General features: G+C 37.7%; 1 protein-coding gene across 1 annotated transcript in view; it reads left to right on the top strand.

The window, feature by feature from the left end:
* Positions 1-13,649, top strand: part of eys (eyes shut homolog) — a 336,214-nt gene that overhangs the window by 23,873 nt on the left and 298,692 nt on the right. Inside the window, exon 4 of the mRNA XM_047352417.1 lies at positions 11,367-11,539. Coding sequence (XP_047208373.1) covers positions 11,367-11,539 — 173 coding nt within the window. The remainder of the gene's footprint in view (positions 1-11,366; positions 11,540-13,649) is intronic.

The raw sequence follows: 13,649 nt of genomic DNA, 5'->3' as shown, positions 1-13,649 counted from the left end.
GTCCACTTGAAAACTCTTGTCTGAGAACTCAAGGACAAGTACACGTGGCAAGTCCACCTGGACACCTTTGTCTGAGAACTCTGAGACAAGAAAACGAGGCGGGTCCACCTGGATGTCCACGCTGGAGACCTCAGGAGCTGGGGCACAAGGTGGCAGCAGCAGCTTGAGATGAGGAGAGGATACTGACCCTGGGAGGCAGCGAGGAGCAGGCTCAGGCGTTTTAAGGCAGTGTGCATGGCGACGGGGCCCAACCGATGTGGTGCACCTTACTAGTGCACTGGCGCATGATAAGATGCTGGTCGTTCCCTCAGAGACTGAAGGGAGGTGAAGTGTTTGGGGTGTGGAACCCTGCTGACCCTGTAGGAGAACATGTGAGCTATCTATCCACTGCAGAGCTTCTACAGCCCTCTTGTCTGGTTTGTCCATTTTCTGGTTGGGTTGTACTGTCAACATGTGCGGTTGAGCAGGACCAAAGCGGTACCAGGACACTGGCAGGTGCAGAGTGGATGGATATATTTTAATGTAAACTCACAGGAAAACAAAAGAAGCACAGGAATCTATGGATGACAACAGCAAGGCAAGAGCCATGACAAGAGATGACCCGATAATGAAGGGACAGAAAACAGGAACTTCAATATGCAGAGGTGAAAATAACTACATGAAAAACAGGAGAGTGCAATGAACGGAAACAGGTGCCGATTGTTACAATTATCGAATGTGCTTTATGCTGTTCTCTTATGTAAACAGTATTCACTACGGTCTGTTTGCATTGTCATGGTGTCCCACTGTTCCATTACCTCCTTGGGAGTTCTGCGAAGCTTGTGCTTTCTTCACCTCTCTGTAGGCTCATTAATCAACTGAAATTTAGTGGCTGCTCCATTGCTGGCTGCCCTCACAGGCCAAAGCCTATGTGAACAGAATATTGAGTTGAACTCATGGGATGTTTCAAATAAGATTTTCTTTTGATTTGTCTCTCCTTTGCACTACCTCTTGAGTATTTGTTACAAGGTATTACCACATTTACATTGGCCATAATCATTAAGCTGTAATTACCTTGTTGGGAGGAATATTAAATTGAGATCTTTTTAATTTGCACGATGTATGCAATTATTACCCTTATTAAGCTATTCAATTCAATGACTTTGTATATACAGGTCCTTCTCAAAATATTAGCATATTGTGATAAAGTTCATTATTTTCCATAATGTAATCATAAAAATTTAACATTCATATATTTTAGATTCATTGCATACTAACTGAAATATTTCAGGTCTTTTATTGTCTTAATACGGATGATTTTGGCATACAGCTCATGAAAACCCAAAATTCCTATCTCACAAAATTAGCATATTTCATCCGACCAATAAAAGAAAAGTGTTTTTAATACAAAAAACGTCAACCTTCAAATAATCATGTACAGTTATGCACTCAATACTTGGTCGGGAATCCTTTTGCAGAAATGACTGCTTCAATGCGGCGTGGCATGGAGGCAATCAGCCTGTGGCACTGCTGAGGTCTTATGGAGGCCCAGGATGCTTCGATAGCGGCCTTTAGCTCATCCAGAGTGTTGGGTCTTGAGTCTCTCAACGTGCTCTTCACAATATCCCACAGACTCTCTATGGGGTTCAGGTCAGGAGAGTTGGCAGGCCAATTGAGCACAGTGATACCATGGTCAGTAAACCATTTACCAGTGGTTTTGGCTCTGAGCAGGTGCCAGGTCGTGCTGAAAAATGAAATCTTCATCTCCATAAAGCTTTTCAGCAGATGGAAGCATGAAGTGCTCCAAAATCTCCTGATAGCTAGCTGCATTGACCCTGCCCTTGATAAAACACAGTGGACCAACACCAGCAGCTGACACGGCACCCCAGACCATCACTGACTGTGGGTACTTGACACTGGACTTCTGGCATTTTGGCATTTCCTTCTCCCCAGTCTTCCTCCAGACTCTGGCACCTTGATTTCCGAATGACATGCAGAATTTGCTTTCATCCGAAAAAAGTACTTTGGACCACTGAGCAACAGTCCAGTGCTGCTTCTCTGTAGCCCAGGTCAGGCGCTTCTGCCGCTGTTTCTGGTTCAAAAGTGGCTTGACCTGGGGAATGCGGCACCTGTAGCCCATTTCCTGCACACGCCTGTGCACGGTGGCTCTGGATGTTTCTACTCCAGACTCAGTCCACTGCTTCCGCAGGTCCCCCAAGGTCTGAAATCGGCCATTCTCCACAATCTTCCTCTGGGTCCGGTCACCTCTTCTCGTTGTGCAGCGTTTTCTGCCACACTTTTTCGTTCCCACAGACTTCTCACTGAGGTGCCTTGATACAGCCCTCTGGGAACAGCCTATTCGTTCAGAAATTTCTTTCTGTGTCTTACCCTCTTGCTTTGCTTGAGGGTGTCAATAGTGGCCTTCTGGACAGCAGTCAGGTCGGCAGTCTTACCCATGATTGGGGTTTGGAGTGATGAACCAGGCTGGGAGTTTTAAAGGGCTCAGGAATCTTTTGCAGGTGTTTAGAGTTAACTCGTTGATTCAGATGATTAGGTTCATAGCTCGTTTAGAGACCCTTTTAATGATATGCTAATTTTGTGAGATAGGAATTTTGGGTTTTCATGAGCTGTATGCCAAAATCATCCGTATTAAGACAATAAAAGACCTGAAATATTTCAGTTAGTGTGCAATGAATCTAAAATATATGAATGTTAAATTTTCATCATGACATTATGGAAAATAATAAACTTTATCACAATATGCTAATTTTTTGAGAAGGACCTGTATATGTGAGAGACACAGTTTACAAAAGCCTAATAATATTTGTAATAAGAAAACAGGTAAAGAAAATTGTTGGAAAAATGCATGTCCATAGCATGAATACTCTGGAATAAAATGATTAGGCAGCTAGTTATATAATGATTATATTGTTAAGTGTCCCAAGTAAAAATGAGTAGTAGAAATATTTTACTTCAAGTGAACCAGTTCTGGAAACTTGTAAAAAGGAGGTGATGCAAAAACAAAGTCTGAAGTTGTGTACATTAAGATTGATGCCCACAGAGGAAGCTGCAAGGAGCCTCTGGGACATGAGCACTTGTATCAGCAGGGGGATTAAAGCAAATCTGCAAAGAAGGAGTCACTAGAAAGATAAATGTGCAGGCACCATGTGAAGAGCACAAAAAATGAAAACCCTCACAAGGGAATAACATCAAATTTTATTCACCTTGAACCTGCAGTGAATTTAGTGTAATTTTATCTTTTCCACACATCATCACCATTCATTATATTACATCTGGTTAAGCTGCTTTTGGTAAAAATTATATGATTTCATAATAATTATTAAATAAAAGGGGTACAGCTGGCAGTATAAAATGAACTGCAACACTCACTAGTTACAATACATTTAAGGATCAAATGTAAGATTAACAATGAAGGATAATCTAGACAGTAATAGCAAATTAAGAAATTTTTATACAGTTTAATTAAATGTTATTTAATTGAATAGTTTAATTTTATTTTCCACGTTGCTTTTGCGGTTTCTTTTACAAATGGTTTTTCTTCTTCCTATCTTTGATCCACTTTACTATGTCTCTGCAACATGTCTAAGTCTTGAAAGACTCATTGCAACATCCTGTGGAAAAAGTTATATTGCAAAAGCAGTGACCACTTGACCTAATTACGTTATGTTACGCACAATAAGTAATCAAGTCGTTGTCATATTAATTCCTTCTGTCTCTGGCATAAACTTGGAACTCCGCTTGTACTAGTATTTGTTTCTTGTATGATGTACATGTGTGCACATATGTACAAATGGACATTTATATATTATTTTGTTCATTTTAAGTAAGGTCTTTATATTTAAAGACTTCCTTAGTTCTTTAGAAATGTTGTAAGTGTTATCAACAGTGTGTCACCAGTGATACTGTAAAACACTATAGGTTAGTAGTGTAATCTTTTATATTAAATAACTTTTTCTGCACTGAATAAATGCCACTAAATTAAAGGTTGGATTAAAAAAAAAAAAAATCAAAGCACAATTTTGCTACAATTATGAAGGGTTATTTTTTAAAGCTTTTGCACCTCTTTACTTGAGCCCTAAAGACTTGAGAGTTGACTTGGACTACTGGTCTGAGACTCGAGTCATAGCAACATCTTTTATCCCATGTAATGAAGAGTGAAAGGAAGCCCCTTTGTGAGCTAGAAAGCTACTTTTTGCTGTGAAATGATGTGCCTAGTTACTAGCCAGTGACATTGGTGGAATTTGGGCTGTTAATGGTGCATAACAAGCTGTGCATGTTAGCTGTAGCTTCATAATACTGAACACTATTAAATACCTTTGGATAATTTTAAAATAAACCTAACTTACGTGTAACACTCTCTCACCATTAAGCTAACTGAGGCATTACAAGGCTGCTTCTTGAAATATCAAAATGAAAGAACTTCCAGTTTTGTTCATTCAGAGGTTCAACACTCATTCATTTATTCACTACACTGAGGCATGTTGTAATCCTTTATGTCTTGTAATTTTGATGATTATGGCTTGCAGATAATAGAAACCCCAAAATTCAGTCTCTCAGAAAATTTTAATATTGTGAAAGAGTTAAATATTGAAAACTCATGATGGCACTCATGACGGCACACCCTGCTTTACTTGCACTGCCATACTTGCACAATGATCACCTGCACTGCTGTATTGCTCTTGCATCTTATACTGCTCTATACTTACTCTCACTCACTTAAAACTGTGCACATATATTTATATTATATTGTAGATATGTTTATACTGTTTAATTTGTATTGTATTGCACCGACTACGCCAAAACAAATTCCTTGTATGTCCAAAAACGTACTTGGCAATAAAGCTTTTCTGATTCTGATTCTGATTCTGATTCTGATCAACTAATTGACTTAAGAGACCTGCAAAGGTTTGTTGAGACTATAAATGGTCTCTCAGTCTGGGTCAGTAGGCTACAAAATCATGGGGAAGATTGCTGACTGGACAGATGTCCAGAAGACAGTCATTGACACCCTAAGCAACAAAAGATCCTTGCTATCTAAGCAGGTTGCTTACAGAGTGCTGTATCCAAGCATATTCATAAAAAGCTGAGTGAAAGGAAAAAATGTGATAGGAAAATGTGTACCAGCAACAGGGATAACTGCAGCCTTGAGAGGATTGTCAAGCAAAATCCTTTCAAAAATTTGGGGGAGCTTCACAAGGAGTGGGCAGAGGTTGCTTGAAGTTTCCACAGTCAAAGGAACCATCTACCGGGAAATTTTAGAGCACTTAATACGTCCTGCTGCTGACAAGCTTTATGAAAATATAACTTATTTTCCAGCAAAAATTGCCACCTGCCAAGTTGCTCTTCCAAAAGTACCAAAAGCTGGTTTAATGACCATGTATTGGAACCTGGTCTTTCATTACATTATAGCAGTGTCACAGGCTGGTCGCCTCCAAGCCACACTGAATTGATGCAGTAATTCATGCAAATGGAGACCCAACCAAATATTGAGTGCAGAGGAATGAACAAAAGCCTGACATTTCTGTTTTAAATATATATTTTTATTGATTTTATGTAATATTCTAATTTTCTGAGACACTGAATGTTGGAGTTCAATATCTTTAAGCCATACATATCTAAACTGCAAGAAATAAAGACTTGAAATATTTCACTTTATGTATAATTAATTTATATAATATATGAGTTTCACCTCTGAAATGAGTGACACAAAATATTGAAGTTGTCACGATATTCAAATATTTGTAGATGTACCTGCATTTACTATTGAGAACTAAAGTTTTAAATATGGATTTGGATTTTTTTTCCCCAAATATTAATAAAAATTCTCCAGTTCAGAGTGAGGAGAGGAAAGCCCTCCATACCCTACTTAGTCCATATATCGTGTAGAAGTAGACACCTTGAAGACAGGTGTTAACTATAAAACAGTGGTTCACTTCACGGGCTAAAGTGAACCACTGTCCCACTAAGCCAGCGGTCCACCGGGGATTTCCCCGGTTGCCCCGTATGCCAGTTTGCCCCTGGCTGTGAGTCACTTCACTAAATGGAGACCAAACACATTTTAATCAAAAATGCACCAGAAACCGAAACCCGAGTCCAGTCCATGTGAAAACAAGTCCAGGCTTAATTATGCAAGGATATTCCGAAAATACTGGCTCCTTTTGCATCTGGTTTCATACCGTCGATTAGTCTGGCGGTTCTTTTGCTTTATGTTGAGAATGGGAAATCTCAAACATACACTTAAAATGATGTGCAAATCTGTCAAGATCATATTTTCTTCTCTGAGATGTGCGTCGTGTGTTCACGTTACCTGCTTCTATCGGTGAAACATGTTATCTTTCAAAACCAATCACATATATATAGAATATCGATGATTTATTACAGATAATTCCAGTTCCCATGGTCCCTGAATGCAACAGCTGGGAATTTGTTGTTCAGCCGCTGTGTTGAGCTGTCAGTCATGATTCCTCACCCCTGTGATCTGAGGCCCCGCCCCCTACGCCAAAACGGGGCCAGAAGTTTGAAGCCGAAAAAAATCTGCAAGTTCGAAAAAAAAAATTGAATCTGAAAAGTAGTTTTGAACTTTTCTTTTTCCAGTTTCACATCTGTTTTTTGTTTTGTTTTCTTTTCAGTTACAAAACCTTTTTTTCCAGTTTTCACATTTTTTTGGGACAGGTTAGAAATAATTTTTTAGGTTCAAATGTTTTTCTTTTGAACAAACTTATTTTTCAGGTTCAAGTTTTTTTTTGTTTGAAGAAACTTTATGGCCCCAATTTAGCTCCATACTAAGGTCAATTTAAAGTGGCCTTATGTGCTTTTTTGGACCGTCAGAAGAGCCAAAAGTACCTGGAGATAGAACATAAGGAATATATTCAAATTCCAAAAAAAAAGCTGACAACCAAGATTCAAACCTAGGACCTTCTTGCTGTGAGGCAACAGTACTTACAGCAGCTACCCAAAACAGCCCAGAATAAAAGATTGATGTAACAGAATTGATGCAAACAACCTCAGAAACTATTACTGTCATTGTTGAGTACATGGAACAATACATGAAGAATCATTCATGCAAAGAAGTGTTTTAGACATAACAGAACATTTTGAAAATTGTTGGGGGTTCAGGCCTCCAGACTGCATTAGTAGTACCAGTTTAATGATAGACATTTATGCGACACATTCTGTGTAGTTCACACTTATGTATAGATAAAAACATAAAAAACAAAAACATCTGGCACAACATAAAAAAGAAAACTGATGACACTGCTACAAACCATTAATGTTACATAAAGTTGCACTGGAAAAGAAACTAAAAGAATCTAACAGCTAAATTTGGCATAAGAATTGGCACTCAAGTTTTTAAAGACATCATTTAGGCCCATTTCTGTTTTAATTTTAATTGTGTCTAAAGCTAAAGTTAACCTATGGCTAGATTTCAGCTGAATTTAGGATGTAAATCACTCTAAAACTGTAAAGTGTCACTTATCATTTCTAACTGCTTTAGATGTTTTCTGAACAGTATTGGATTTGTCATTGTTAAACGTCTAATTAAGAAGTTTTTGCTAATGCACTCAATCCAATGTGCTGTCAACACAGCACTTCTGGCAAAGACTGAAGATTTGATACTATTACAAAATGTTGAATTAGTAATGCAGATACATGTCAGTCAGTGTTCTACCGCTTATTCCATAGTGGGTCGCGGGTACATGTCTAAGTTACAGTGTAAAAATGTAAGTTATGCCATTACATGAATATTGATAAGATTATTAGATTTTCATTATTTTATGCAAATACTAAAACCACGATGCCATAATTACACAAACTGGAACCTTCCTGAGTAGGTCCTTCTTCCAATGTACCCATTACTACTCTTGTTTGTCAGTACTAACTCAAATAATTGCTAAGTACTACTTGGTTTAGGAACATTTGTTTTCCAAAAAGCTAGTAATGTGAAGTAGTTGTTTTAAGGGGCAGATGTAAAACAAAAAGGTGTTGTCATTTAAGCATTTTCTATGTATTTATTGTTGCTATTTTACCCATATTACAATGCCATGAAACATTTCTTTTTCTGTTTGCTTTTCTGACAAACATATCTGTTTCAGATCATGAGCAATGTTTAATGTCAAAAATTACACAAGAGAATATGAATAGCAGTTTTCAAATGTTATTTTATTTAATAAGTGAAAATAAACTAAAGAACCTGACCCTATGAGAAAAAGTAACTGCCCTTCTTTGACAAATTAGAAACTGTGATTGACCACATTTTCTTTTACTACTGTGTTAAATTTCACTAGCCACACCTCCTGGTTACTGCTTGACCTGTATAATCAAGAATTCCCTTACATAAAACCTGTCAACATAGGCTAAAAGAACTCAAAAAGCAACACCTCATAGCCCAATCTGAAGAATTTAAAGAACAGATACAATAAGAAATGAAGATACTGACATCTATTAGTCTGAAAGTGTTACAAAGCCATTTCTAAAGCTTTGGGAGTCAAGCAAACTACAGGGAGAGCCATTATCCATTAATGGAGGAAACTGGTGTACCTTCCCAATAGTGACTCATCCAGGAAGTCACAAAATAACCCAGAACAAAAAAGGCACTGCAGGTCTCACTTGCTCACTTCTGGTCACTTTTTATGATTCAACAGTGACAAAGAGACAGGGCAAAATGGCACAGAAGAGTTCTAAGGTGAAAACCAATGGTGCCCTAGAAGAACACAAAGGCTCGTCTCACATTTCATCAAAAATATCTTAATGACAACCAAGATTTTTTAGAAAATGTTCTGCTGGCTGATATGACAGAAGTGAAACCTTTTGGAAGGTGTATGACCCGTAACATCTGGCATAATAATCCCAAACATGATGGTGATTGTCTAATGGTCTGGGGCTGCTTTGCTGCTTCAAGACCTAAACAACACCTCAGTGGATCAACGAATTCTGCTCACTACCAGAAAATCTTAAAGGGTGTGTTTGGCCATGAGGTTATGAAGCCTCAAGAGAACTTGGGTTTGCTTGAGGGGTCTAGACAATTCCAGATTTAAGTCTGATTTCAGTGCTGTGGCATGACCTTAAACAATTCACTCCTGTGATCAGCCCTTCGGTGTGGCTCAAATAAAACAATTCTGCAAAGAGTGGGCCAACTTGACCTCAGCAGCCATGTTAAAGACCAGTGATTGTAAATGCTAGATGGCAATTCTTGCTGCCAAGGGTGGCACAACAAGTTATGTTGTGGGGTCAATTTCAGTTTCACTTTGCATCATGTTTTTTTTCCCTCTAAATGAATTAACTCATAGTTTGAAAGCTATAATATCTCATAATACTCAGGTTTAATTTTTAATTAAAATTTGATCAGAAACATTGATCAAAAACAGAAGACATTTGAAAGAAAGCAAATTTCTGTGGGAGGAAGCTGAACCAATTAACCTAACAGGCATGTCTTTGGACTGTGGGAGGAAGCCAGAGTACCTGGTGAGAACCTACGCATGCACGGGGAGAACATGCAAACTCCATGCAGAAAGACCCCTGGCCTGGAGTTGAACCCAGGACTCTCTTGTTGCAAGGCAACAGTGCTACCACAATGGAGTATACTATTTATGAACTTGAATTGTCCATAAACATATATTATTACCTGTTATTTACTTAAAATAAGGGGCAACCATGACAACCATTGGTGTGCACTTAGCAGGATTACTTAAATCTGGTTCTTTTGTTGAAGTTCGACTATGCTTTAGCTTTTCAGATATCCTCAAATGTTAGGAAGATTTGATGAACAGATGTGTTCATGGCTGACTCAGTGAGAGCAAGGCGCCCAAGGTTATGCTGCAAAACCACGTTCCTTTACTAAATCCCAAACAGGGTCGGATCTCCAAAAGATTTGTTTGCATAAAAACATGTGCGAACTTGATTGCATGCGCAAAGCTGATCTACAAACCAGGTGCAAATCGAATTGCTTGTGTAAAATGAGGGGAACAGCGGGCGAACCTTTGCAGCGTTTTTGCCTTCGTGAATATGCAAAACATATGTTAATGACCCAAATGTTCATATTTATGTGAGGAGGATATGCCAATTTAATTCCTTACGCCCGTAATGTGATTTATCAAACCTGAAATGGATTGCGGATGCTGTTTTTGCATCTACATTTAGCACGTTTGAAAGGCAGGTGCATGCTGGCAAGCAAAAATATTGTGTTATATTATTTAATGTTCAAAACTGATCATTAACAACCACCAGAGACCACAAAAACATCACGGATTCAAAGGCATATTGAAGGAAAACAATAAAACAAAAATATCCTGTGCGCTCCTTGTGCGCAACACAGATTATTAAATTTGTTTTTCTCCCTCAATGTTCCTTTACGGATCTGTATAAAAGCCATTCATGTTATATTAAATTTAAATCACTGATCATAGAAAAAAAGCTGCAAGCTCTCACAGAGTTGTCAGAGTCCACACTGAGTGAGTGGGGAGGCCTTGCGAATGAGTTGGCGGATGTAAATGCAGCTGTTTAGAGCTGTATTTTGATGTGAGTCTGACAGTGGCTGTCAGCTTTTCTAGGTTTTATAATTGATATTATGGTTAAACTGTAGCTTTTAGTATTTTTATGTTTTTAAATGTTTTTACTGTTGTTTTGTAGCTCTTACGTAAATGTACATACTTAAATAAATGCAATTTACTACTACTGTTATTATCATTAGCTCCAGCTCCATGGCTTCGAATTTTATCTTTCTTCTGAGGGTGCTCTGCTCACTCCATGGTGACAGCTAGTAGCACATACAATTTTCTAATTTTTTACCTTCGCAATATTTGCAGATCACCCGCAACATGCCCACTTAATGCACATGCAATTTAATTTTTTTTTCTGCACAAGCAATTTAAAGCTTTTTATTTTTAATCTTTGAAAATCTTGCCTCTAGTATGACATGTTGGGAGTTCATCACATTTAGAAGTTGGGATGCTTGCAAATGACCAGACATGATTTAAAGCTGTGTGCTGTTTAGTTTTTTCCAATATTTATTTATTATTTATTTTGATTACATTTCAAACATCCTGATTATTCTTTTTAGGGTCATGGGCTCTTTTTTTCAAAATTGGGTATTCATAGACCTCTTTTTCATTTGGTTAAGCATATGTGGTGTAAAGAAAGTGTTTCACATAAGTATCTGCACTACATGGAACTGGTAAACTGTATCACTCTAACCGTTTAACCCTTTTCTAACCCTTTTGCTTTCGCTTAGAAGTTATGTCAGCCTTACCCGATAAAACTTTCAGATCTATTACTAAATGTATGCTTTTTCCAAACCTTTTTAACTTATATTTTCTTTACATTCACAGCCTGAGTGAACTTGAAATAATCTTTTGTTGTTGACTTTGCAGGCCCACCGTGTGAGAAGAGGAAAGCCATGTGTGACCTAAATCCATGCAGAAATGGCAGTGCATGTGCAGAGACCCCTAAAGAACCGGTTTGTCCCTGTCCAGACTTTGGAGATGGCTTCAACTGCTCGTCCTATTCATGTCTGCAGGAACCAAACTGTACTGCAGGGGAGCATGTGAGGACTTTATTTCCTCAATTTGCTTTATCTCATCGGGGCATAAACAAAAATGACATATGAAAATCAATGGTCTCCCAAAACAAGATCAAATGGCTTCCTTCTGAAGTCACCCACAGCAATTAATATTTCTAGCAGAAGATGAGCAGAGGGTAGGAGTGTCTGCTTTCTCTTGCATTTTGATTAAATGACCCTGCACATATTTTAGTGCCAGCTTGAAATGACTCTCATCAAAAGCTTTTTATAATTGGATGGCTTATGCAATTTTCACCTTTCACTGGAAATGTTATTATGGCAATGCATTTTGCAAAGGCGGTAATGTTTCAAATGTTCTAGGAGATTCTCTGGGGGAAATACAGTCACACTAATTGTCTTTGTGTGTAACCTTTGTTTTCTTCATTACACTTAGTGAAGTGCACTACTAGCTTTTACAACCCTCGTTAGAATAACTGAGTAGGGCAGAATATAAAGGACATTTATAAAACCATGGTTGTTCTGTTACATGTGGTGCTTAACATAGATAATTTTCATTAAGTATCTTTTCAATTTATTAATCTAGCCTATTTACACAACACCAGACAAAAATATGTGCAACCTTGTTTTTAAGGTAGTTAAAATGATGTGCAGTTTTAGACCTCTACATTTTTCGGTTGTAAAAAGTACTCAAATCATTAACTGGGATCTCATGCTGTTTTAAACCTAGCATTGCGTGTTTTGAAACACTACCTTCTAAAGAATTTACCAAAAATTGTATATGCCTACTGGAATAATGTCACAAAAACTAAAGCTTACTTGTAGCATGTGCACTGTCTGACTGTCTATCTTTCTATTCATATTGCAAGGGGCATTTTTGTTGAAATCCATTTTAAAAGCTGTGATGCCAGTTTGTTTTACTAAAGGTTGTAGGTCAGCCTGTGTGACTGTGTGCTCTGTTGTGACAGTGTAAAGACTTAGCAAGATAAGGTTGTGCTTATTTAAATTTGAAAGCAAATAAAGTAAGTACATAAATCATCAAATATGGAGAATCTTTCACAATTAAACACAACATAAGTTATAATAATCCTTTTTTTATTAATATTATTTTGATACTGGCATGGAAGTTTATGGCCTACAAAATCATGAAAAATATTTTATAGTGGCTAAAAGACATTAACACAAACTGTCCAAGGTGGCCGCATAAAGACCACAAAAGACTGTTGTTAACGAAGGCTGGCTTTTCACAGAGTGTTGTATCCTAGTATATTAACTGAAAGTTTAGTGGAGGGGAAAAGTGTGATTCTAAAAACCACCAAAGTTTCAGGGATAGCTGCAGTGTCTAGAGGATTATTAGGCAAAACCATTAGAGTTTGAGGGACATTTAGAAGGCATTTTGCTGGAACCGAGAATAGATCTGACATTTATATGTGATGTATTATTCTATAGCATGCTGGGTCAAGACTAGCTCTAGACAGATGTGTAGCTAGCTATAGCTATTTAGCTCAGCTCGTAGGTAGCTTTCTAGCCTCAGGGTGATGTATCTATCTGTTGAGCAAGCAAAGTACTTAGAGAAGTATCTTGCAGGTTAGTTAAGGATCAGTTGGATGGTCCCTATTTAGTTTGATTTCAAGGGTGCAGCATTCGCAACAACATGGTGAATTTGTACAAAACTTGATTTTTCAAAAAGGGATGGTAACTTAATGTCTGGTTCAGTTATTACTTTTTCTTTGTCATTCTTGGTGGAGTTTAAAAATACATTTTTGGATCAGGCAAGAAGCTGACTGTAGTTTCTAGAGATATTTCCAAGCCTTTTATTTCCACAACAGATTTATCTCTGTTATTGAGACGGGACAATTTTCCTGAGCTTTTGTGCCTTCCCCCATTGTCCATGGATTTTCTGAACTTTGAAATCCACCTCAGAAAAGTAAGAACCTGTAGTACTTCTGATGTTACTTTTGCAGATCTTATGAATAAATCTGTGAACAATTTAACCATGCAATTTTTCAGTGTGGTGAACCCCTTCAGTCATGTTACATCTGTAAACAATGATAAATTTAACCAGTTGCTTTGTAGTTATTCACCTATTTCTGCCAAACAAGCTTCTAAAATTCAAATCTAAATGAACATATATTTA

Source organism: Girardinichthys multiradiatus, chromosome 22 (assembly GCF_021462225.1).
Source record: "Girardinichthys multiradiatus isolate DD_20200921_A chromosome 22, DD_fGirMul_XY1, whole genome shotgun sequence".
In the NCBI taxonomy this organism is placed as follows: domain Eukaryota; kingdom Metazoa; phylum Chordata; class Actinopteri; order Cyprinodontiformes; family Goodeidae; genus Girardinichthys; species Girardinichthys multiradiatus.
Note: the sequence above shows the minus strand (reverse complement) of the source record. Positions and strands in the feature narration are given on the sequence as shown.